Raw genomic sequence first — 24,886 nt, forward strand, 5'->3', positions numbered from 1 at the left:
ACACCCTCAAAGTGTGCTACACAAACAATAAAAATATTCTTCTTCTTTTTTCTGTCTTTGTGAATTGTGTGGGCTGTAGCCGCACCTGCATCCTTAAAGCAGCAGCGACAAGCGTGCGTCTGTCTGTTAAAGGGTGGTGACACCCTCAAAGTGTGCTACACAAACAATTAAAATATTGTTCTTTTTTTTTCAGTCTTTGTGAAATGTGTGGGCTGTAGCCGCACCTGCATCCTTAAAGCAGCAGCGACAAGCGTGCGTCTGTCTGTTAAAGGGTGGTGACACCCTCAAAGTGTGCTACACAAACAATAAAAATATTCTTCTTCTTTTTTCTGTCTTTGTGAATTGTGTGGGCTGTAGCCGCACTTGCATCCTCAAAGCAGCAGCGACAAGCGTGCGTCTGTCTGTTAAAGGATTACATCGGTGACAGCATCCAAGTAGGCATGTCAGACAGTCCGTACCTGTACTGGCAGGAAAAAGAAGCAATTTGGAGGTCCCTGTACAAACTGGCTCTATTTTACCTGAGTTGCCCCCCCTCCAGTGTGTACTCCAAAAGAGTGTTTAGTGCAGCCGGGAACCTTGTCAGCGAAAGGCGTAGGAGGTTGCTTCCACAAAATGTGGAGAAGATGATGTTCATAAAATGAATTATCAACTCTTCCAGGGAGACCAGCCTCCTGAACATACAGAGGGACCTGTGGTTCCAGCAGGGATGAATTAATACTCTGTGAGGATGAGGATGTACACACTGAAGAGGGTGAGGAATTGGTGGATGAGGAGGATGAGGATGACATCTTGCCTCCGTAGAGCCAGTTTGTGCAGGGCCAGATTAATTGCCAGCTTGTTTTGTGGGGGCCCAAACGAACCAATCATTTCAGCCACAGTTGTGTGGCAGACCCTGGCGCTGAAATGATTGGTTTGTTAAAGTGTGCATGTCCTGTTTATACAACATAAGGGTGGGTGGGAGGGCCCAAGGACAATTCCATCTTGCACCTCTTTTTTTTCTTTGCATTATGTACAGTTTGGGGCCTAGTTTTTCAAACTGCCATCCTGTCTGCCACTGCAGTTTCACGCCTAGATGGGTCACGTGTTTGTGCCACCCACTCGTGTCGCTTAGCATTGTCATCCAGCTACCTCGGTGCAACCTTTTGGACATAAAAACACTATTGTGAGGTGTGAGGTGTTCAGAATAGACTGGAAATGAGTGGAAATTAAGGTTATTGAGGTTAATAATAGCATAGGAGCAGAAAAACCTACAAATTCTGTGATTTTAGCTGTTTTTATGCTTTTTTTCAAAAAAATACAGATCCAAAACACAAAACCCAGAACCCAAAACACGGAAGGGTGGTTTTGGCAAAACCAATCCAGATCCAAAACACGAAGAAAGATCCAGATCCAAAACCAAAACACAAAACACGAAAAGTGGCCGGTGCACACCCCTAGTTGTGATAGGACTGAGCCATGAGCACACTATGGCCCTCATTCAGAGCCGTACGCTCTGAGCAGAGCGCACGCTCTGAATGAGGGCCGTCCTCCATAACTATGGAGCATCCTCCTGGACGCTCGTATAGCTGTGGGTCACCACCCACAGCCTATACGAGCGTGCAGTTTGATGGCCGCGATGGTCGTGACCATCGAAACTGCGAGCCGGAGCCTGCGGTTGAGGTTTTCAACCGCAAGGCCCGGAGTGATTTTGGCTCTATCAGAGCCAAAATCACTCCCACTGACATAACTAGTGATGTCAGTGGGCCGGCTTCTGACGGGAGGCGTTCCCTTGGGAACGCCCCCGTCAGGGAGGCACGCCCCCGGCATGCCCACCAAAGGGGGCGTGCTGTCAATCAACATCGACAGCACGCCCCCTTTGATCAGACACAACAAGCGAAGGAAAGTCCTTCGCTCGTCGCGTCTGGCGCATGCGCACGACGGAGCTCCCTCCGTCGTGCGCATGCGCAGTGCAGACCATCGACCCACATGCGAGCGGACAGCTGCTCGCGAGTGGGTCTGAATCAGGCATTATATTCAGTTTTTCATTTTAGAAATAAAAATCTGATTTTTTTTTTGTACTGTACAAGGATTATTTAGGAGATTGATTGATTGATCATAATGAAAAGTAAATGAGCTATCTGAGAGCCTGTAGGCCTTGACCTTACCATAATAGCAGAATTATAAGGATATCTCACTGAAAGAGTGTATACTATATTTTCTTTTCTTTTGCTTTTTATGGTTTCACTGTACCTAAGAAATCACATTCTCATCTGCCGCCTTGATACTGCATCAGCAGGCTCCAGTTGGCTCCTATTTTCTTCATATGATTTATGAGTTGTGGAGGTAAGAGGGTCTGGGTTCCCCCGGTTTGTGTTGGGTGTCCGATGGCATGGAGTGGGAGCCCTGCGGTACTCCCTCATCCATTATATGAGTAGTGTTCACCTCCCAGGGGTTGGGTTGTAGCCGGGCAGCTGCGTGCACTCCGGGAAAAGAGGGGGGGAATTTCTATACTTAGAACATGGGCAGGGTGGGCTGCAAAAACAGCGCAAAGTGGACACTGTTTACGTTTTATTCATGCTGTCATTCCTGATATAAGGTGGTCATGGTAAATGTCTAATCTAAAGTTGGCCACAATATATGGAAAATATGTAGACTTAAAGAGACATTTACATGTATGTTGAGCTGCATGCATTTTAAGTGTCCGCTGAATGAAGATACATTTATAGCGAATCATTTGCTTTAAGCTTATCATCATGCGGCAGAGACACAAGTCATAATCTTCAAGTTAATGATGATGACTGTCATTTTAATGTTGAATAAAAAAAACAAAAACTTTTATATAAATAGCATGAACCAAAAAAGTGATACCAGCACCAGCTCTTGTAGCCTGGGCCAGTTGTGGTAATTTCGGTTGGGACTTTTATAAAATACAATTTATTAAAGTTTTATATATAATGTGCCACAAATAACATTAAAACTAAGTTCAATAAAGGTGATGTAATGGGGTAATACTGCATGCAGGACCACCTAGGTCCTAGACAGTACTGTACATTGTGTATGAGAGATAGGTAGGAAAGAAACTACTCTCTTTTGTTTGGAGCACAAGATCGGGTGTGATATGTATTACCGCTGGCCGCATGGTTCAATTCCCAACAGCGACTGCCCGACAAAGGAGGAAATCCCGATCGTCCTAAAGGTAAGTATTTACAAACCTAACCTAACCCCCCTAACCCTCCTTAGGGGTGTCTAACCCTAACCTCCCCCCCTGTACCTAACCCTAACCCCCCCTCTAAGTGCCTAAACCTAACCCCACCTTCCCCGCTGCCTAAACCTAAGTCCGCCGGGGGGGTGCCTAACCCTAACCTCCGCCCAGGAGTGCCTAACCCTAATCCTCCCTCCCCCTAGCCTAACCCTAACCTCCTGGGGGGGTGCCTAACCCTAAGTCCCCCCTGGGAGCCCTAAACCTAACCCTCCCCCCCGCGGCTGTCTGCTGCGGCGCCCGGCATCCACTAGATCGGGATGCCAGGCGCCGGTCTCCCAATGTCAGGCAAATTACAGGCGTCTACATTTAGACACCTGTCAATAGGCCCTAGTCGGGATAAAGCAGTCTGGAAGCCGGCGGTCGGCATTTAGACCGTCGGGTTCCAGACTACATCCCACAAGTTCTACCCAGATTACTGTTATAAAATATAACTTTTATTAATTATTATTATTTAAAAAAATGAGTATTATATAGGAAAAAACCCTGGGTATGACAGACAACATGTATCAACATAAAATAAGGCAATAACAGCCTCAGAGATACAGCAAAATATTGAGTGGTCAACGTTACCATGTATTTTTTATTTAAAGATATATTGATATCTCTTATCATGGAGACCACTTATGTCAATTGTGGTCATTCTAATTGTGATATACCAAGGTAAAATATTTGAAGATATGTTCATATAATCAAAGGGATATTGGCCCTGATTCAGACCCGCTCGCGAGCGCTGAGCGCTCGCAAGCTGGTCGATGGTGCCCTAGTGCACATGCGCACGACGGAGGGAGCTCCGTCGTGCGCATGCGCGAGACCCAGATGGCGACAGCCAAGCTGTCGCTCCGGGTCTCGCACCAAAGGGGGCGTGCTGTCAATGTTGAGTGACAGCACGCCCCCTTTGGTGGGCGTGCCGGGGGCATGGCTTTGGTGGGCGTGCCGGGGGCATGGCTTTGGTGGGCGTGCCGGGGGCATGGCTTTGGTGGGCGTGCCGGGGGCATGGCTGCCCCCTTTGGTGGCCGTGCTGGGGGCATGGCGGCCCCACGGACATCACTAGTGATGTCATTGGGAGTGATTTTGGCTCTAATAGAGCCAAAATCACACCAGGGCTTGCGGTGACCGAGACACTACAGCAGGGTCTCATCGCAAGCCCGATGGTCGTGATGGTCTTGACCATCGCGACCATCATCATGGACGCTCGCATAAGCTGGGGGTGGTAACCCATAGCTATGTGAGCATCCAGGAGGACGCTCCAAAAAAAAAAACGCCCTGATTCAGAGCGGGCGCTCGTTCAGAGCGTCCGGCTCTGAATCAGGCCCATTGTCCCTCAATATACACCTGGACACTTTCAACCGCAAACAAAATATACCAATTGTATATTTCATCTGTCTCACTATTATTTCTCTATTAAGATATATTAATCCAATAGTATATCACTGAAAATTGGTTGATAGAGATATTCTAGTATTCACATTATTCAATTATGAGTTCATAAATACCAACAGTAATGATGAAATAGAATTGCATCAGAGTGCTAATCCAGAACAGGTTGTATGAACGTCAGCAATAATCACAGAATTGAAATACACATATATATCAATCAATACCGGTGCCTCTCCGGATCACATAGAGCAGATCCTGCATATGTATCATTACTCATAATCTAAATATTGAAGAGAAGCGAGTTGCATAGATACCAGAGTGATCGTGAAATTGAATTGCATATATATGTCAATCTAATGGCGCACATCCACTAGGCAATATTAATGAACGATTGCGACATCGTAATTGTGCAATCGCTCAATAATCGTGTACAAATCGTGCACTATAATGTCGGAATCTACCAGTGATGCGCGCTCCCGCCGGTCGTTTCCGACATCAATCATCGCCCAAACATGCTGGTCAATCTGCCGATAACGACAGATTGCCCATGTACGGGGATGAGGGAGGATGCCTACACTGAACGACTAATCATTCAGTATAGGCACTGCAGGGGATGGGTAACGACGGTATGATTATGATGTTGTAATCATACTGTCTTTCCCTAGTTGCCTAGTGGATGTGCTGATTAACAGAATGCTACTCCGGAGCAATTTGCATAAATATCGTCAGTAATCATGAAACAAAACTACATTTATCAATTAATACCGGTGCCTCTCCGGATCACATCGAGAAGATACTGCATATATATGTGTCATTCCTCATAATTCTCAATGATGTGCTGGATAACAAGATTACAGATACAAGTTACATAATATGCCATTTGAGAAAACCGCTTCTACCGGTGAAACGCGTTAAGCAATAACTGTCTGACTTTCAACTTTGCACACCTGCACCCCCGGAGCTACTACCTGCCACCCTGAGGATATTGCGCATGTCAAGCGCCCCAAATCTTTTTACAGCCGCTTCACCTGGCATGCCCGACTACGACCCACGCGTCGTTGGAATTCCCCTCTGATCCATACTAACATTTGGCTGCTGGGATACGGCTCCCACAAGTGTGGCACAGGCATAACATCAGTAGTGGACGGACCATGCAACTGACCATAAGATCACAATCCAGCTGGTAGGAACAGCTATCCCACTGTGCTGCCGGAGGATACATTATTCACAGCACTGACAGGTCTGTAAATCCGAGGAGGTGATACTCATGGGTATGTGAACTCTATGTGGACATTGGACCTCATTCAGATTCGCTCGCAAGCGCTATGTGCTCGCAAGCGGGTCGATGGTGAGGGCCTGCGCACGCGCAGCGCTCGCACTGCACGTGTGCAAGCCCTGGAGCGAGGGATAAATGCACTTGCTCCGGGGCTCGCTACAAAAGGGGCGGCTGTCGATGTTGATCGACAGCTCACCCCGTTTTGTAGGCGGGGTGGCCGGACAAACGGAGGCATTCCTGAAGGCACACCTGCCATTTGTAGGCGGCCCTACTGACATCACTGTTAGAGCAGGAAGCTACCTGGGGCTTGCGGTAGACGAGACCCTACCAATGGTTGCGATGGTCTCGACCATTGCGACCATAACCTAGTCACTCGCTAAAGCTGTGGGTGGTAACCCACAGCTTAGCGAGCGGCCAGGAGGCCGCCTTTCAAAAGAAAAGCGTCCGCCCTCATTCAGAGCGAACGCTCACTTTTTGCGAGCGGTTCTGAATGAGGTCCATTGTGTTTCAGGCTATATACAGCCAAGCTATCTCCTGATATACTCAATAGCAGAGGTTACAAGACCTTCTTATTTACATTATTGTCTGCTTTATCTCCATTCAATTATATGGATAATTTCATCGGCTCTACAAGTGACTATATTTTTGTTTAGGATTGTTACTAATTTTCAGCAACATTATTTTTACATTGTTGTTGCAATCTTTGATAAACCAATCAGATTTCTACAAGTGTGTTAATATGTCATTTGTGATATAAGAGCTATAATACTAGATATCTGGACATACACCAGTACATATCCTCATTTATATTATTGTGTATTAAAATGTTTTTTTATTATTAACGATACATCTGATTAATGTGTGTTTGTGCAGCGCTCTTCCACCTTTTTGTCTATATACAAGTTACACAATAAAAGAAATGAAAAAGTGAGAAAAAGACATGAAATTTACATTTATCATATCAGGTATTGGATAGTACAGGAAATATAGGTAGATACCACTCAGTAATAGCAAGGGAATTGGTGTCTGCTGTGTCCCATATACATGAAGTAGTGAATGAGGAATGAGCGGATCTACCACATATACTATGAGGGTATGATGCAGTAAGTGGTATTTGCTGTTCTTCCATGTCACCCACTAGTGGGGAAGAGGAAGAATGAGAGTGGCAGAAAATAGCACAAGGATTACAGAGGTGGGATAGAAGTCTGAATAGATGCTGCTGCGCGGTATACAGGACTATCCTCAGTGAATAGCAATCACCGGCACCCGGGCCCCACCTGAAAGAACATAGTGAGAGTCAGCTGATCCACGTAGTTCACTCTCACCCTACTGATATCGAAGAGACAGCGCAGTGGGAACATTAATGAGGTGGCGCGGGTAGCGTGTCCCAGAATAGTAAAGAATATCTGATTCCAAGTAGTGTATTGCGGCGGCAATGTGTCCCAGATAGAGTCTCCTTGTGCGCATCGGAGACTCTCGTCAAAACCTGCGTTTCTCCAGAGTAAAAGTATAGCTGAAACCTATTGGACAGTATTACCATCTATGTTGACACTGTAAAAAAAGTGCAGTTGGCAAGGCTAGCAAAAACTTTTATGATTTACTTTTCTAGCAAAAAAAAAAAAAAGTTCCTTCAGAAGTTATCTGTATGGCAGGTCTAAACTATAAAGGTAGACAGTCAATAGGCTGACACCAGAAGGTCGACAGACAATAGGTTAATTGGTCGATAGTGATTAAGTCGACAAAGTTAAAAAGGTTGACATAGTTAAAAGGTTGATATTCAAATGGTTGACATAAAATTGGTCGACACATGGTTGTTAATGATTTTTAGGTTTTGGATTAGGCTTAGGTTCAGGCTAAAATAATTTAAAAAAATTCATGTGTCAACATTTTTTGTGTCAACCATATGAATGTCTATATTGACTTCAACCTTCTGGTGTCGGCCTATTGACTGTCTAACTTCTTAATGTTAATTAAGTAATGTTAGTTAATTAATTAATGTTAATTCTTAATTCTTAACTTCTTAATTCTATCAATCCACACCCCTTTAGAATGCTACTTATGAAGTAAATCTTGTCAATACAGCTATTATCTTTAGTAATTTATTTATTATTTATTTATTAACATTTACTTATATAGCATTAGCATATTCCGATGAGCTGTAGAAAAAATGCAGTAATAGAACAGTGATGATGATGAAACAAGACTGGGTAATAACAGACAAAGAGGTAAGAAGAACCTACTCGCAACTTTACAATCTATAGTTATAGTACAGTAAAATAATTATAATTTTATAAAATGAGTAATCTTATTAAACATAATACTTTATATGGACAGAATGTAGGGATCTGAAATGATGTGCAGTGGAGATGAGAGCCCCTGTTTGTCAGGTCGTGGGGGAATTAAATATATGGTGTCACTAAATGTACCACCAGTACATATGACCAGAAGGAACTAATAGGTATAAAAAATACTCTCTAATCCTCTGATGATTGATTGGTATAGAGTGATCAGCACAACTTCCTTACAGTCAACAATCCTACTATACCAACATTGTACATTCTTCCCAAGATACATTAAAATCAAAGTGAATGACCTGGCAGACCAATTGTATCTGGCTTCGGAGGTCATTCTGAAAAGACCAGCATATTCTTAGACATGTATCTCCTGAATATCTTACCACCCTACCATCCTATCTACAAAAACATCCAATGTTCTTTTTAGGTTTAATGATATCAAGTTGGGGGATAATTACTATATTGTCTCTCTTGACACTGAGTCGTAATATACAAGTATTAGCCATAAAGATGGTATTAAAGCTGTACAATATTCTCTTGGTTAAGAGGCCTTCCATGATTTTTTCAATTGAATTGCTTGAATTTGTCCTCACCAACAATAATTTTATCTGCCAGAACCAATACTTACAAATATATGGCACGCACATGGGGGCTGTCTGTGCACCCACTTAAATTTTTATCTTTTTAGGGTGGTGGGAAAGCAAAATTGTACTTTGTGAAGCTAATGAGGGACTTACAAAACACGTGGAAATTTGGCTCTATTATATAGATGACATACTGCTCATTTAGAGCAGCAGTATACAAGAATGGCTTGAATTTCTGAAAATTGTGAACACCGAAGACCTGAACATCAAATTGACATCTGAGATCAACAAGGAGGTTATCCCGTTTCTAGACCTTAAAATTTATAGGGGAACAGGAGGAGAATTAACAACCAACTTATTCAAAAAGAGCACAGCTACCAATAGGCTTTTGCATAGCTCACACTTTCCCCCCACTATTAGAAACCTACCTAAAAGGGAATTCCTACACCTTCACAGAAACTGTTTGGATGATGACAATTTCAAAACCAAGATGATGTACCAGTAGACTTTGTGAAAGGAAATATAGTTAAGAGTATAAAGAAAGCCAGATATATCTCTACTAAAAAAAAAATAGGGAGACCCTAATTTTCCCCAAAACAAGGAACCCACCAATTTTTGTCATGAATGGCAGCTTCTCAAAGATATTATACAAAAACACTGGGATATATTATTAATGTATAAAGAACTAAAAGAAGATCTTGATGATAAAGCCTCTATGAGTTGGAGCAAAGCTAAGAATCTGAGAGATACTGTATGTTAGCGAACAGTCACTTTCATCACTTTCATGCTTGTGGTTCATGTAAGACATGTGAATATATGGTTTAAACCAAATAAGTCACAGACAAACATGGCAAAAGCATACCCATCAATGAATTTAATACTTATTCAAGCAGCATTTTTTTCAGTTTTTATAAAAAATTAATCTGTAGATAAGTAATGTATTATGAGTTAGAAAGAGCTTACTGGTTTGCAATAAAAATACTGTCTGGAACCATTAGAGTATGAGTGTCATTTGTAATGTAGACAAATCTGTTGAATACTTTTGCAAGCCATGTCATTTTCTAGACTACTCTTATAACATATTGTTTACATGTGTTTCTGTGTATTGAGGTATGTGGTGATTATTGAGCTCTGGTGCTGTACTTCATCATCATCCTCAACATGAAAGTGTATACAGCACCACAGATTTTGCCTTGCTGTTCAGACGCAGGAAAACAGTTTAATCAGCATACAAAGTACATGGATGCAATTACTGTACTAACCAAATTGCAAAGCATACAGAAGATCTGCATAATGACATACATGAAAATGAAAGAGAAGCGTAATAAAAAATTAAAGAATGCAATTTTCACCAAATTGCATGGTAGACAGAAAAATGTGACAGAGAACATAGAAGAAATATAAAAGACATGAAAATTAAAGAGTGCATTCAGGAAGGTCAGTGGATGACACTCCATTGACCTCCATGAGTTCAACTTGAGTTGAATGCAAAAAAACCCTCAGTTAATAGCGCCTGAAAAACTGCAATGCTCCTGATTGCAAGCACATATGCAACTGTTTTTGATTACATTTAAATGGATGGGATCCAATGTCATCCCCATGAACATTGGTTGTTCTAGCTTTAATCCATGCAGCACAAAAGTACACAGGTAGGTCACTTGTGTCCTGCATTTAGGGGATTAGAAGAAAATTCACTGAAAAGGTCTTGGATTTTACCTGGCACTGCAGCTACATAAGAAATTAATGAGCATGTGTTATAAAGAGGAGAGTTCACTATTTTAAATGTTGAAAGCTTTTCATTCTACCTAACATTACATAGCAGAAAACCTCAAATCTTACCCGCTACAGGGAATATTGCTATCTCTTTAAAGTGCAGCATCCCCACTTTTAAATTTGTGAGATCCTTTAGCAATTAATATATATTTATTTTTAAAAATAAACTTTTATACCTAGGATTCCATCCTATTTACTTAGATTCAAGATTCTTCTGTGCCACATTGCTTACTTATTTAAAAGTTCAGAGATCACTCTTTTAAACTAGGGGGACTGGGATAATTTATTTCCTTGTGATCACTTGTTTGTATCAAAGAAATGGGAAGTAGTTTGTTGAAAGACAATACAGTATGTCGACGAACTATATGTGGATGGGAGAATGCCGACGCCATGATGCCGACACAGTTGTAATGTTAGTTAAAGCATTTTAACCATATTAAAATTATAACTGTAAACATGATCGTAAACCATCATGTTTATAGTAATAATACCGGCACGGTTAAAATGCCCCCACAGAAAAAAAAACAAGCACATTGGTTCCTACAGGAAAACAAACAAACACATTGGCCTCAATAGGTAATCAAACAAATATAATGGGCCCTACAGGTAGAAATAAAACACAGTGTCTCCCCAAAGGAATAAAAAACACACAGTAGTCCCTACAGGTAAAAAGCACATATTGACCTACACAATAAAATAATAAAACACACTGATTCAATGACTGGTCCCACAGAAAAAAAAATAAAAAAAATAAAATAAAGCAAACATTGATGCCCCCCAGTCCTCTATAGATGACTAACCTCACCTGCTGGGCTGTCACAGATAGCTGCAGAGCTAATTGCAGGAAACCAGCCTTCAGACCAATGAGTGCCCCTAGTTACTCCAGAAAGTCCAGACTAGTGAGTGTTTCTCTCCAGAGTTGGAACTCACGTGGGCCCTCAGCACCTCATCACTGTCCTCAGCCTTCGTCACCTCAGATCCTCATCACTGTCCTTTGCCTTCAGCCTTTCATCACCTTCCTCTGCCTCTCAACACTATCCTCTGCCCCTCACCTCTATCCTCAGCCTCTCATCACCTTCCTCTGCCCCCTCACCACAATCCTCTGCCCCCTCACCACCATCCTTTGCCCCCTCAACACCATCCTCTGCACCTCAGCCCCTCACTACCATTATCAGCACTTCATCACTATCCTCAGCCCTCATCGCCATCCTCTGCCCCTCACCACCATCCTCAGCTCCTAATCACAATCCTCTATGCCTCAGCCCCTAACTACCATCCTCTGCCTCTATCACCATCCTCTGCCCTTCAGCCTTTCACCACCATTCTCAACCCCTTATCCTCAGCCCCTCGCCACCATCCTCAGCCCTTAGCCCCTCATCACCATCCTCAGCCCCTCGCCACTATCCCCAGGCCCTTACCACCATCCTCAGCCCCTTATCACTATCTTCATGCCCTTATCACCTTTCCCAGACCCTCAGAACCATCCTCAGCCCCTCATCACCATCCTCAGCCTTCATCACCATACTTAGCCCCTTATCACCATCCTCAACCTGCAGCCCCTCATAACCTTCCTAAGTGCCTCATCACCATTTTCAGCCCCTCATCACTATATTCAGCCCCACATCACTTTCCTCAGCCCCTCACCACCATCCTCAGCTCCTTATCACCATCCTCTGCCCCTCTGCCTTTCACCACCATCCTCAACCCTCAGTCCTCAGCCCCTCACCACTATCCTCAGGCCCTTCCCACCATCCTCAAGCCCTTTATCACTATCCTCATACCCTTATCACCTTCCCCAGCCCCTCACCACCATCCTCAGCCCCTCAGAATCATCCACAGCTCCTTATCACCATCCTCAGCCTGCAGCACCTCATAACCTTCCCCGGTCCCTCATCACCTTTCTCAGCCCCTCATCACTATATTCAGCCCACAGCCCCTCATCAACATCCTCAGCTCCTCATCAACATCCTAAGCAACTCTTAACATCCTCAGCCCCACATCACCTTTCTCAGCCCCTTATCACCTTCCTCAGCCCTATCACCTTACTCAGGTCCTCCTTAAATCACTGTTCTTGGCTCAGCCCCTCACCTCTTCACTGCAGTCTATCTATCAGGGCCTGTGTGCATACAGAGAAAGATGTGTGGCGATGTGAACTGCCCAGGCTAGGTTACAGGGATGACCAGCACATCAAGCCAGCCTGCACATTACATTATGCCTCTGCTCATGGCTAGCGGCGCACAGAAGTGCCCGCTAGCTGAAGCAGATGACAGCTTCCATTTTGCATTCCACAGTGGAGCGCAAATCCTGGAAGCACAACAGCCAGCTGATGTGAGCCAGCCTGGCTGGCAGTGTAAGCTGGCCCGGCAGAGAGGAATATGGGGCCGGCACAGTGGAAACATTCCCGCAGTCCCAGTGGCCCAATTCGCCCCTGCCTCTGTGACCTGTAAAATTCACTTATCTCATATTTTTCTTTTAAATCTCCCAAAAGTTATACTGTAGTTGCACAATAGTACTCTTGGCAACCTTATCCTGGCATTCTTAGAGGGAGAGCTGTTGCTATTCTTAAAGGTAAAACAATCCTTACATCTCAATTGTGTTCCAGACTGTGGGCCTGATTCAGAGCCGGACGCTATTTGCGCTCGCTCATTCAGAAAAAGGGGCCGGCTATTTAAATTGAGCGCTCGCTCTTTGCGGTCTGTTGACGCCTCTATGTCTGAGCGAGCGAACGAAACATGCGCTCGCTATTTTGTAAAGATGCCCCCTGGCCGCTCGCATCCTACGTCATCTCCGCTATTTATTTGATTATTCAAGTACACCAAAAGGCATCTGAACTACTCGCAGTGACGTGGTCGATGACGCTGCTTTGTTAATTATGCACACCCTTAAAATGCCCGTTTTGACCGTTTGGCACGCCTGCGTTCGGATCACCACTCCCTGTTTTCAAGCACCTTCCCCTGTTACCACCCACAAACGCCTCATCCTGTCAATCAAATTAGCAGGCACTTGCTATTTTGCGAGCGCTCGATTGCCGACCACAATGACTGGTTGGTGCATGCGCATTACGACCCATACGCATGCGCAGATGTGCGAACATCGCTCGGAGCGAACGAGTGGCCGCTTACGAGCGGCTCTGAATCAGGCCCTGTATTTTTTTTTTTTTTTATTATTTTCATTTTTGCAGGATCATGACACTTTAAAGAAACTACTGTGTATTCTAGTAGATACTGGGTAAGGCGCGCTCTCTATATGATGGGGCGGTGTGTAATGTGCTTGGGTCAGAGTGGACTGTATGACAGAGAGACGTAGACGGAGGTGTTGGGTCAAGGTATTTATTAATAAGTAGGCACAATGCTGCTTGAGGGCAAATGACCCAGGGGTAGTGGGGGGTAGAGCAGGATGGGTGCACGGGGGGGAAGGTGGGTGGACCCTTTTAGGGGGCTCCTATTCCGTGCAGTTCTGGACCAGCACGTTGTCCCTGCTGGACCTTTGGTCGACAGTCTTATCGCCCGGCACAGTGATGGTGGAAGTCTGATAGTAGTGGGTACTGTGGCGGCGTCCCGCAATTCATGCAACTTACCTACCGGTAGGTGCCTGTGTATTCTAATCTTGGGTTATAAAGAAATCCAATTTATTTTCTAAAAATGCAAAGTTTTTGGAAAAAAATTAGTTGTAATTTCAGTGAGCATTGCCCAGAAGATATACCATACCTCATAATAGTAGCAGAACCTCAGAAAAGGGGGCATGACCTTGTGTTGAAGAAGACATCGCAGCACGGCATGCCCCCATTTTCATAACTCTGGGGACGAGCCTTGCACTCCCGGAGATGCTGGGCTGCCCCCAGGCTCTCCCTGCACAGTGAAGAGATGCCATGTGCATGTTGTGCAGAGCAGCGGTGAGAGTGATCTCCCCCAACTTCCTCCAACTATGGGGCACTGTGGCCTGCGGGTGGGACGGCAGGACATTTCCTGAATAGCGGGACTGTCAGAAAACACGGGCAAACGCAGGATTTTTATAGGGATGGGTCAATCGGGAGGGGCCGCTGTGGGTGAAGCAGCGCTGTGCTCTGCAATGGGGGACAATGTCCCCCTCAGCAGCTGACTTGGGCTCCCTGCAGAACCCTTCCAACAAGCCTGAGTAATTAGTACCCCACCTCTCTGCGCCCCTGAAAATATCTGTCAAAGCCATGTATATTAAAATCTATTGGTATAAGACTTAATAAACCACAGTCAGCACAGTGGCAGAATGGTTAGCATGGCTTTTCCCGCAGCACTGGGCCATGAGTTATATTCCTAACCAGAACTTATAAGTGTGGAGTTTGTATGTTCTCCCATGTTTGCATGAGTTTCCTCCCACACTCTAAAAACATTCTGGTAGGTTAATTGGAGCCTGACAAAATAAATTTTAGTGTTGGATACAGGGACTTATGTGAATAAGAATTTTTTATCTGCATAAACTAGTGGTACTATATAAATAAATTATAATAAGCAGAACATTTTTATAGGCATTTTATGCATTACTAAAAATACATTAACATGTTAATTTTAGGAGTTTGTTGTACAACATGGTAACTGAAATTAGATTTAATAAAAAATAAAATAGATTACATTCAATAATGCCCATGCCATGGCCAGATACTTCACCCTAAAAACAAAACAGACAATGGCCCTCATTCAGAGCCGTACGCTCTGAGCAGAGCGTACGCTCTGAATGAGGGCCGGCCTCCATGAAAATGGAGCGTCCTCCTGGACGCTCGTATAGCTGTGGGTCACCACCCACAGGCTATACGAGCATGCAGTTTGATGGCCGCGATGGTCTTGACCATCGCGACCATCGAAACTGCGAGCCGGAGCCTGCGGTTGAGGTTTTCAACCGCAAGCTCCGGAGTGATTTTGGCTCTATCAGAGCCAAAATCACCCCCACTGACATCACTAGTGATGTCAGTGGGCCGGCTTCTGACGGGAGGCGTTCCCGTGGGAACGGCCCCGTCAGGGAGGCACGCCTACCAAAGGGGGCGTGCTGTCAATCAACATCGACAGCACACCCCCTTTGATCAGACACAACGAGCGAAGGACTTTCCTTCGCTCGTCGCGTCTGGCGCATGCGCACGACGGAGCTCCCTCCGTCGTGCGCATGCTCAGTCCAGAACATCGACCCACTTGCGAGCGGACAGCCGCTCGCGAGTGGGTCTGAATCAGGCCCAATGTTTTTTATTATTATTATTATTATTATTATTATTATTATTATGGAGTTTATAAAGTTAAAGTCCATCCATTTATACATTTTGTAAAATATACTTTCAATTTTCAAAACACATTTGTCCATGAACTACAATTCCATGTTACAAATGTTTGGGTAAGTCTAATGGTGCGTACGCTTAAAATAGACGATATGAATGATAACAATATCGATCATATCATTATCGTTCATATCGTGCATTTTTCAGCGCCCACCGACCTGCGATGCGCGGGCACGTATGGACGATAACGATATCGTCCATCGCCCATGCATGCAGGCCAACCTGGTCGATATCGACCATGTTACTATAGGGACCCGCGATCTTTGTTCGCGTTGATTGATATCGATCATCCAGTGCACCCGGGAGATCGATCAACGATTTTGTCATCGTTGACGATTGTCTCGTGTGTATGCACCATAAACTATAAAACTACACTCAGAAAAAGTTACTTAGAGATTTGTATGCTCTATCTTTAGTTAGGCAGGGAAACACATACTCAAAAAAAGAAATATAACAGAGACTATTGGTTATTATCTCGAAAGAACAGGAAATGTGCAGCAATCACACTGAAACACACAAACAGAAATGCATTACAGAAATGACAGAAATATAAACAAATGAACTACAAAAAAAAGAAAAACACAGAATGTGTAAGAGTTGAAAACAATGATAGACATAGATGCTAGAACTCACAATTCCCAGCATAACAACAGAAAACAAGAAGCACACAGAGATTAAATATAAATAAAATGCGGTTTATGATATTATCCATATTTTTTCTAGCTGGTGCATTAACAACATAATAATATGAAGAAAGTTGGAAATGTATTTTGCAATTACACCACCAAGATAGCAGACTGCTTTTTCTTAAATAACTGCCTAGGTTTGTTCTAAAAGTATAGAGTTTAGATAAAAATGACTGTATTATAAATAATGGTATAATGGATGCATTACATAACTCTGGTCTGTTATGACTTTTCTGTGTCACAGCTGAAAGCCATGATGAAGACAGTATCTAGTGGTAGCTGCACACTTAGTGTACCTGCCAAGAACTCCTATCGTATGGTAGTCCTTGGAGCTTCAAGGGTTGGCAAAAGTTCTATTGTTTCACGATTCTTGAATGGACGATTTGAAGATCAGTATACTCCAACCATTGAGGATTTTCACCGCAAACTATATAATATCAGAGGAGATATGTACCAGCTAGATATTTTAGATACATCTGGGAATCATCCCTTTCCAGCTATGAGAAGACTCTCCATACTGACAGGTAAGAATGTAAATACTTTAAATGAATGAATCTTATGGTGCATACACACGGTCAGACTTGCTAGATCAACGATGAACGATTTGAACAATTTAAATGATTTTTCCAATGATCTCATGAACGATGAACGATTTCTGACAGTATTTAAATGAATGAAATCGTCCAAATCTGACTGCAAACAGAGTCGATTTCAGATATCGTTATCTGACATGCGGACACGCCCATCGTTCGATGATGCATGTCAAACATGTCAATGATATGAACGATGTAACAGTTTTTACAATCGTTATCATTCATATCTTCCAGAAAATCTGACCGTGTGTACCCTCCATTACTCAGGGCCGGATGTTAAAGGGCCTATACTGAGAAGGGGAGGAGCTATGACAAATGCTGTGTGGGTGTGACCATAGCTACATTGGTGTGTACAGCCCCTAAACTATCTGCTGGTCATCATGATGCTGCCACGATTTAGGGCCTATTTTTATGTGTAGGCCTGGAGTTGTACAGATGTGTCCTCATACATATTTTCTCAAGTCATGCTAGAAAGCCCTTCCAGGAGCACCAGGTCCTGCGAGACTGCTACCGACGGGCAAAATTTTTGCATCTTTTGTTAGCCTAAAATGCATCTAAGTCGCAATGCGATATGTGACACTTGTATAACTGTGTGCAAAATCTGTATACGAAGTGCTACAATGTAGCGGCTGCAGTTTTTTTCATTCCAAGTTTCGTTGTGGTTCACATACAGACTCAGGTGCACACAGATATACGCCACATATCAAATTAATCAGCACAGTCTGCTGGTACGTCCTAGTTGCATCACATTGTGACTTTGGGCAAAAAGGCGTCTGACGCTTGCAGAGTAGCACGGGACCTGATGGCAAGTCACGCTGCATGGCATATTGAGGCTAGATGTATTCTGGACACATCTCTAGGTACATTGCCCCATTGTTAATTTGGCCCTGATCTTACAGTACTTACAGGAGAAACCTTTCCAGCACTTCTCATAGATCATAGTAAACAGCAAGCAAAATAATCTATTGAGAATTACAGTAGATCAAACACAGATCGAAATCAGCAGATTACAGACTCAAATGCAGTCACAGAACAGACTCACATCTTGGAGGGTATATTGGGCCCAATTCAGACCCGTTAGCTAAGCTGTGGACGCATGCTATGGGCGATTATCGCACGTCAAAGTACACATGTGCAAACCAGTCACTGTGTCCGGCAATCGTGCACTCGTAGTACACAGACTGGACGCTATTTTGAGTGACAGCACCATTTGTTGGGTGATAACAGGGGAAGGTGCTTGTGAACGTGGGAGTGGTGCTGCGAACGCAGGCGTGTCTGGGCATCAAAACGGAGTTTTATGTGTGTGCATAATTAGCAAAGAGGCGTCATTGTACACGTCACTTGATTGTATTTCAGCCTGCAGTGATCGCAGTGCTTGCGGCGGGGTAGGGTCTACCTCAAGCGCTGTGTGCATCCGATTAATCTCACACTTCCTGGAGATGACGTGTACTAAGAAAGATAGGTGGGCGGCTTTATACTGGCATGCATTCGCTCTGCCATTGCTCTCTAAGGCATAGAGGGTGTCCTTCCACTAGACAGTGCGATCGTGGCATTTGCATACCTGGTCCCTTTTAGCTGCGCGAGAGTGCAGCTTAGCGTCCGGGTCTGAATCAGCTCCAGAGTTCAATGTATACTGTTTATTTATATATGTTGTATGTATTAAATAAACCATGCTCTGTTTGAGAAGTTAATACATTTTTGGGAAGGGAGGACTGTAGGGAGAGGGGAAAATGAATTACTAGGGAGCTGAAATTTGAAAACTACTGGACAATGGGAAATGTACTGTAACTACATGGGAACAGGATGGTGGGAATAAAATAAAGGGCTGGAGAATTTTGTTACTCAATCCCCCTGTCACCCAAACCCTAGTCCCTCTTGGCTCAGCAGAGGGCAGGGGGCTGGGTTAGGGTATGGATCATGGTGTGCTTTATCATCTAGGCACACCAAACACTGGCAGACATAGTGGGGGCTTCTGAGTACCCAGAAAACTCCCTGACATAGGTTTTTTTTTCCCAATGGCCGTGGCCTGTAATTGGAGCCTCGCTATTCGTGGGTTATTGGAGTGGGGGTGGAGCCAATGTGACGCAATGTCCTCACTCTCTCCTGAAAGATATGCATTTTGCCGTGAGGGGCGGGACCTAATGACATGGTGCAGTATCCTATGGGAACAGTTGAGTAGGTTACGGACATTCCCAGTAAGTTCGAATTAGATAAAAGTGTTTACCTATTGAAGGAGGTTATCCTACTTTTTGTTAGGATGCTGATTCCTCACCGCAGTACTGCAAATCACTGCCTCACTCTGCATGGGGTGGGATTCTAATGACATGATTTGCTGTGAATATCAGGAATACACCTAAATTATTTAGGGGTTTATTTACTAAGCAGTGTTAGGAGACAGAATGAAAAGTGATAAGTGAAAAGGTACCAGCCAATCAGCTCCTAACTGTCATTTTTCAAACACAACCTGTGATTGGCTGGCACATTATCACTTTTTTTTTTTAACACTGCTTAGTAAATAGACCCCTTGGGCCCATAACATAAAATATGAGGCACATTCCTGAAATTTGTTGAAAATAGTGTCATCATGACCTCACCCCATGCTTAGTGTGACTAGGAGGTCTATTTACTAAGCTGTGTTAGGAGATAAAGGCAGCGGTGATAAGGTACCAGCCAATCAGCTCCTAACTGCCACATCACAGGCTGTGTTTGAAAAATTGCAGTTATGAGCTGATTCGCTGGTACCTTATCACCGTTCACTTTATCTCCTAACACAGCTTAGTAAATAGACCCCTAACAGTTTTAAAATTGTTTTAAAACTTTGCACTTTACCCTTTATCTTCATATTTAAAAAAATAAATAAAAATAAACATAGTGTTATTTGCTAACCATATAAACAGCATATTAACAGTTACATCTTTTCATCCTACAGGTGATGTGTTCATACTTGTCTTCAGCATTGACAGCAGAGACTCATTTGATGAAGTGAAAAGACTGAGAAAACAGATCCTAGAAGTAAAGTCGTGTGTCAAGAATAAAACAAAAGAAACTGGAGAATTTCCCATGATGATCTGCGGAAACAAAAGTGATTTTGGGGAGCACCACCGCAAGGTGCGAGCTGAAGAAGCGGAGCGCCTTGCTTCCGGTGATGAAAACTGTGCTTACTTTGAAATCTCTGCAAAGAAGAATCTAAATGTGGACAAAATGTTCCAAATTCTATTCAGTATGGCGAAGCTCCCCAATGAGATGAGTCCAGCTCTTCATCGTAAAATTTCTATGCAGTATGGGGATGCCTTTCAACAGAAGTCTTTCAGACTAAGAAGGCTTAAGGAAATGGATGCCTATGGGATGGTCTCGCCTTCTGCTAGACGTCCCAGTGTCAACAGTGATCTCAAATACATTAAAGCAAAAGTACTTGGAGAAGGACAGGGGCGTGACAGAGAGAAGTGCATTATCCAGTGAGGAATTTTGTAGGCATGGGGCCTCTCAAAGTGCCTTGGGCTTGATAGGATCCAGGAGATGCCGGATTAAAAGCTCATATTCTGCTCTATGTTGGGAAAATGTGTCTTTGGAAGGTTTCGTATGAAGTTACTCAGACTTGATGAACTTTGAGAGCTGAGATATTTGTGATGGAATATAATTGTGGACAGAAAAATATATACCAAATAATAGAAAGAAGACAATTATATCAATGTACGTTTCCAACTGCTGTGAACATAAGAGTATATAAATTGGCAAATTTGATAACTTCAGGAAAATAATGCCCACTTTGGTCTTTTTGTGCCATCTTTTCATTAAATAATAAGGAATAATTTAATGGTTATAAAGTGTTTAGTGGGCATACAGGAGATTGTGTCACTTCTGTTAAACTGGAGAACTGCCAGTGTACTATAATGAATGCACCCACTTTGCTAATATTTTATTTGCAACTTTGAAATGTTTGTTCCAATGGAAAAATATTCAATTAACGGACAATGCTAAGAACATACAGCACATTTATAGATTCTTTTATTTGGGAAATCAATATGGCCTTTATTACTTTAGTGGTTTTAAATGCTTTAGTAGTTTCTGCTCACATATTTACAGTCAACTGCATGTTGCTAGTTAGTGAATGTGTATATATTTTATACAGTATCCTGTCGGTGTCAAGATGTTCTCACAAATAATTTTGATATATGTGTTATGTCATTTATGCTTATTGGATTGTAAGCAGTTGTTTATTATCTTGCATTGTACAGTTTATTTTATGAGAACCATTACCAGTAAGCCATGGGCGTAACTACCATAGGTGCATAGGTGCAAGGAGTGCAGCTGCTATGGGACCCAGAGCTTTGGGGGGCCATCTTCCTTGTCAAAGTTACATTTGTTCTATACATTTTTCACCATTGGGTGGTACATAGGGGCCCCTACAAACTTTTGCTACGGGGCCTAAAAATACCTAGTTACTCCCCTGTAGTAAGCCCTTTTCAGAGTAATTTGTACTGTAGTATAGACTTGCTACTGTACATCATTTTGAGAAGGAGTGCGCTACAGTATGCATATCAATTTAATGGTGAAATGTAATATCAAGATCAGAATTAGCAAATGGTCTTGACATTGCACATTTGTGAAACTAATTCTAAACATACATTATAGTGTCCTCTTACAATAAAAACATTAGGTTCCTTTATTTAATTAGATTAATCAATTTTGTTTCACTATATAGAATGTTTTCGGTCTTCCAGAAAATATTAGAACTAACATAACATGGTGATATTCTAAATTCCACAGTTCAGATAGATGCATGCATACATACATACATACATACATACATACATACAGTCAGGTCCATAAATATTGGGACATTGACATAATTTTCATATTTTGGCCTCTATTCACCACCACAATGGCTTTGAAATGAAACAAACAAGATGTGCTTTAACTGCAGACTTTCAGATTTAATCTGAGGGTAATTACATCCAAATCAGGTGAACGGTGTAGGAATTACAGCGGTTTCCATATGTGCCTCCCACTTTTTAAGGGGCCAAAAGTAATGGGACAAACTAAACAATCCTAAATCTAACTTTCTCTTTTTAATACTTTGTTGCAAATCCTTTGCAGGCAATTACAGCCTGAAGTCTGGAATGCATAGACATCACCAGACGCTGGGTTTCATCCCTGGTGATGCTCTGCCAGGCCTCTACTGCAAATGTCTTCAGTTCCTGCATGTTCTTGGGGCATTTTCCCTTCAGTTTTGTCTTCATCAAGTGAAATGCATGCTCAATCGGATTCAGGTCAGGGGATTGACTTGGCCATTGCATAACATTCCACTTTTTAGCCTTAAACTCTTTGGTTGCTTTTGCAGTATGCTTCGGGTCATTGTCCATCTGCACTGTGAAGCGCTGTCCAATGAGTTCTGAAGCATGTGACTGAATATGAGCATATTATATTGCCCGAAACACTTCAGAATTCATTCTGCTGCTTTTGTCAGCAGTCACATCATCAATAAATACAAGTGAACCAGTTCCATTGGCAGCCATACATGCCCACGCCATGACACTACCACCACCATGCTTCACTGATGAGGTGGTATGTTTTGGATCATGAGCAGTTCCTTTCCTTCTCTTCTCTTCCCATCACTCTGGTACAAGATGATCTTTGTCTCATCTGTCAATAGGATGTTGTTCCAGAACTGTAATGGCTTTTTTAGATGTTGTTTGGCAAACTCTAATCTGGTCTTCCTGTTTTTGTGGCTCACCAATGGTTTACATCTTGTGGTGAACCCTCTATATTCACTCTTGTGAAGTGTTCTCTTGATTGTTGACTTTGACACACATACATCTACCTCCTGGAGAGTGTTCTTGATTTGGCCAACTGTTGTGAAGGGGTTTTTCTTCACCAGGGAAATAATTATTTTGTCATCCACCACAGTTGTTTTCCGTGGTCTTCTGGGTCTTTTGGTGTTGCTGAGCTCTACGGTGCGTTCTTTCTTTTTAAAAATGTTCCAAACAGTTGATTTGGCCACACCTAATGTTTTTGCTATCTCTCTGATGGGTTTGTTTTGATTTTTCAGCCTAATGATGGCTTGCTTCACTGATAGTGACAGCTCTTTGGATCTCATATTGAAAGTTGACAGCAACTGATTCGAAATGCAAATGTCACACCTAGAATCAACTCCAGACCTTTTACCTGCTTAATTGATAATGAAATAATGAGGGAATACCTGTCCATGAAATAGCTTTTGAGTTGATAGTCCCATTACTTTTGGCCCCTTAAAAAGTGGGAGGCACATATTGATACTGTTGTAATTCCTACACCGTTCACCCGATTTGGATGTAATTACCCTCAAATTAAATCTGAAAGTCTGCAGTTAAAGCACATCTTGTTTGTTTCATTTCAAAACCATTGTGGTGTTAATAGAGGCCAAAATCTGAAAATTCTGTCAATGTCCCAATATTTATGGACCTGACTGTACATACATACGGGAAGGAAGCTGATGGATGGAATCCAAACCGCCAGCTTCCCAACTGTATAATCCTGGCAAGGGTTAAATAACAGGCGTCGAAATCCCAGCGCCTGTCATTTTCCGTACGCCGGGAGCCCGACACTCGGCTTACCGATCGAAGGTAAACCGGGCGACGGGCGCGGACAGCCGCGGAGGGGGGAGGGTTAGGTTTAGGGTTCCCGGGGGGGACTTAGGCTTAGGCACCCCCCCGGGTGGTTAGGGTTAGGCACCCCCCCGGGGGACTTAGGTTTACGTGGCGGGGAAGGGGGGGTTAGGTTTAGGCACTTAGAGGGGGGATTAGGGTTAGGCACTTAGGGGGGAGGTTGGGGTTAGGCACCCCTAAGGGAGGGTTAGGGTTAGGGGGTAGAATAGGTTAGAGAATACTTACCTGGGGACGATCAGGATTTTCAGTGCAGCCGGCGGTAAATCATACTGAATACATACATACATACTGGCCCTCATTCAGAGCCGCTCGTTAGCGGCAGTACGCTCGTTCCGAGCGATGTTTGCACATCTGCGCATGCGTACGCTTTTTAGTACGCATGCGCGAACCAGTCAGTGCGGCCGAAAATCGTTTGTTCGCTATATAGCGAGTGCCTGCTACTTTGAGTGACAGAATGAGGCGTATGTGGGTGGTAACAGGGGAAGGTGCTTGAAAATGGGGAGTGGAGATCCGAACGCAGGCGTGCTTAAAGGTCAAAGCGGGCGTTTTATGGGTGTGTATATTTAAAACAGCAGCGTCATTGACCACGTCACTGGGTTATTTTATAGCCAGAACTGCACGCAAATTTGTGGTAGCAAACACCAACCACAAGAATAGCGAGCAGTTCATACGCTGGTCGATGTACTCGATTAATCTAATAAATAGCGGACATGACGTAGGATGCGTGCGGCCAGGGGGCGTTTTTAACAAATAAACGAGCGTATGTTTTGCTCGTTCGTTCAGACTTAGAGGTGTGAACAGACTGCAATGTGCGTACGGATCATTTGAATAGCCACCCCTTGTTTTTAAACGAACGACCGCAAATAGCGTACGGCTCTGAATGAGGGCCACTGTATCTAAAGACTTCTAGACCCTGGTGCAAAATATGAACCAGAGGCTGCTTTTAGACACATAGTCATTGCAGAGAGAGACACTGGCAGAAGGGTGGGATAATGATAAACAGAAAAGACAAACAAAAACACTTCCCAATGTTTGCTAAGGAATGGGGACAACAAAGGCAGTAAGTTCACGTCTTATTATGGTGTATACCATATTCTTTTGACCTAGAATTTTTGAAACATA

At 43.3% G+C, this 24,886-nt stretch overlaps 1 protein-coding gene across 1 annotated transcript in view; it reads left to right on the plus strand.

Annotated features, from left to right (window-relative positions):
• The window catches only part of RASD2 (RASD family member 2), a 30,235-nt gene extending 8,248 nt beyond the window's left edge, over positions 1-21,987 (plus strand). Inside the window, exons 2-3 of the mRNA XM_088468116.1 lie at positions 16,772-17,051; positions 20,050-21,987. Of these exons, the coding sequence (XP_088324242.1) occupies positions 16,781-17,051; positions 20,050-20,579 (801 nt within the window). The 5' untranslated portion in view covers positions 16,772-16,780 and the 3' untranslated portion in view covers positions 20,580-21,987. The remainder of the gene's footprint in view (positions 1-16,771; positions 17,052-20,049) is intronic.
• Positions 21,988-24,886: the final 2,899 nt, after the last annotated feature.

This window comes from Taudactylus pleione, unplaced genomic scaffold (genome assembly GCF_031769625.1).
Source record: "Taudactylus pleione unplaced genomic scaffold, aTauple2 ptg000080l, whole genome shotgun sequence".
NCBI lineage: Eukaryota > Metazoa > Chordata > Amphibia > Anura > Myobatrachidae > Taudactylus > Taudactylus pleione.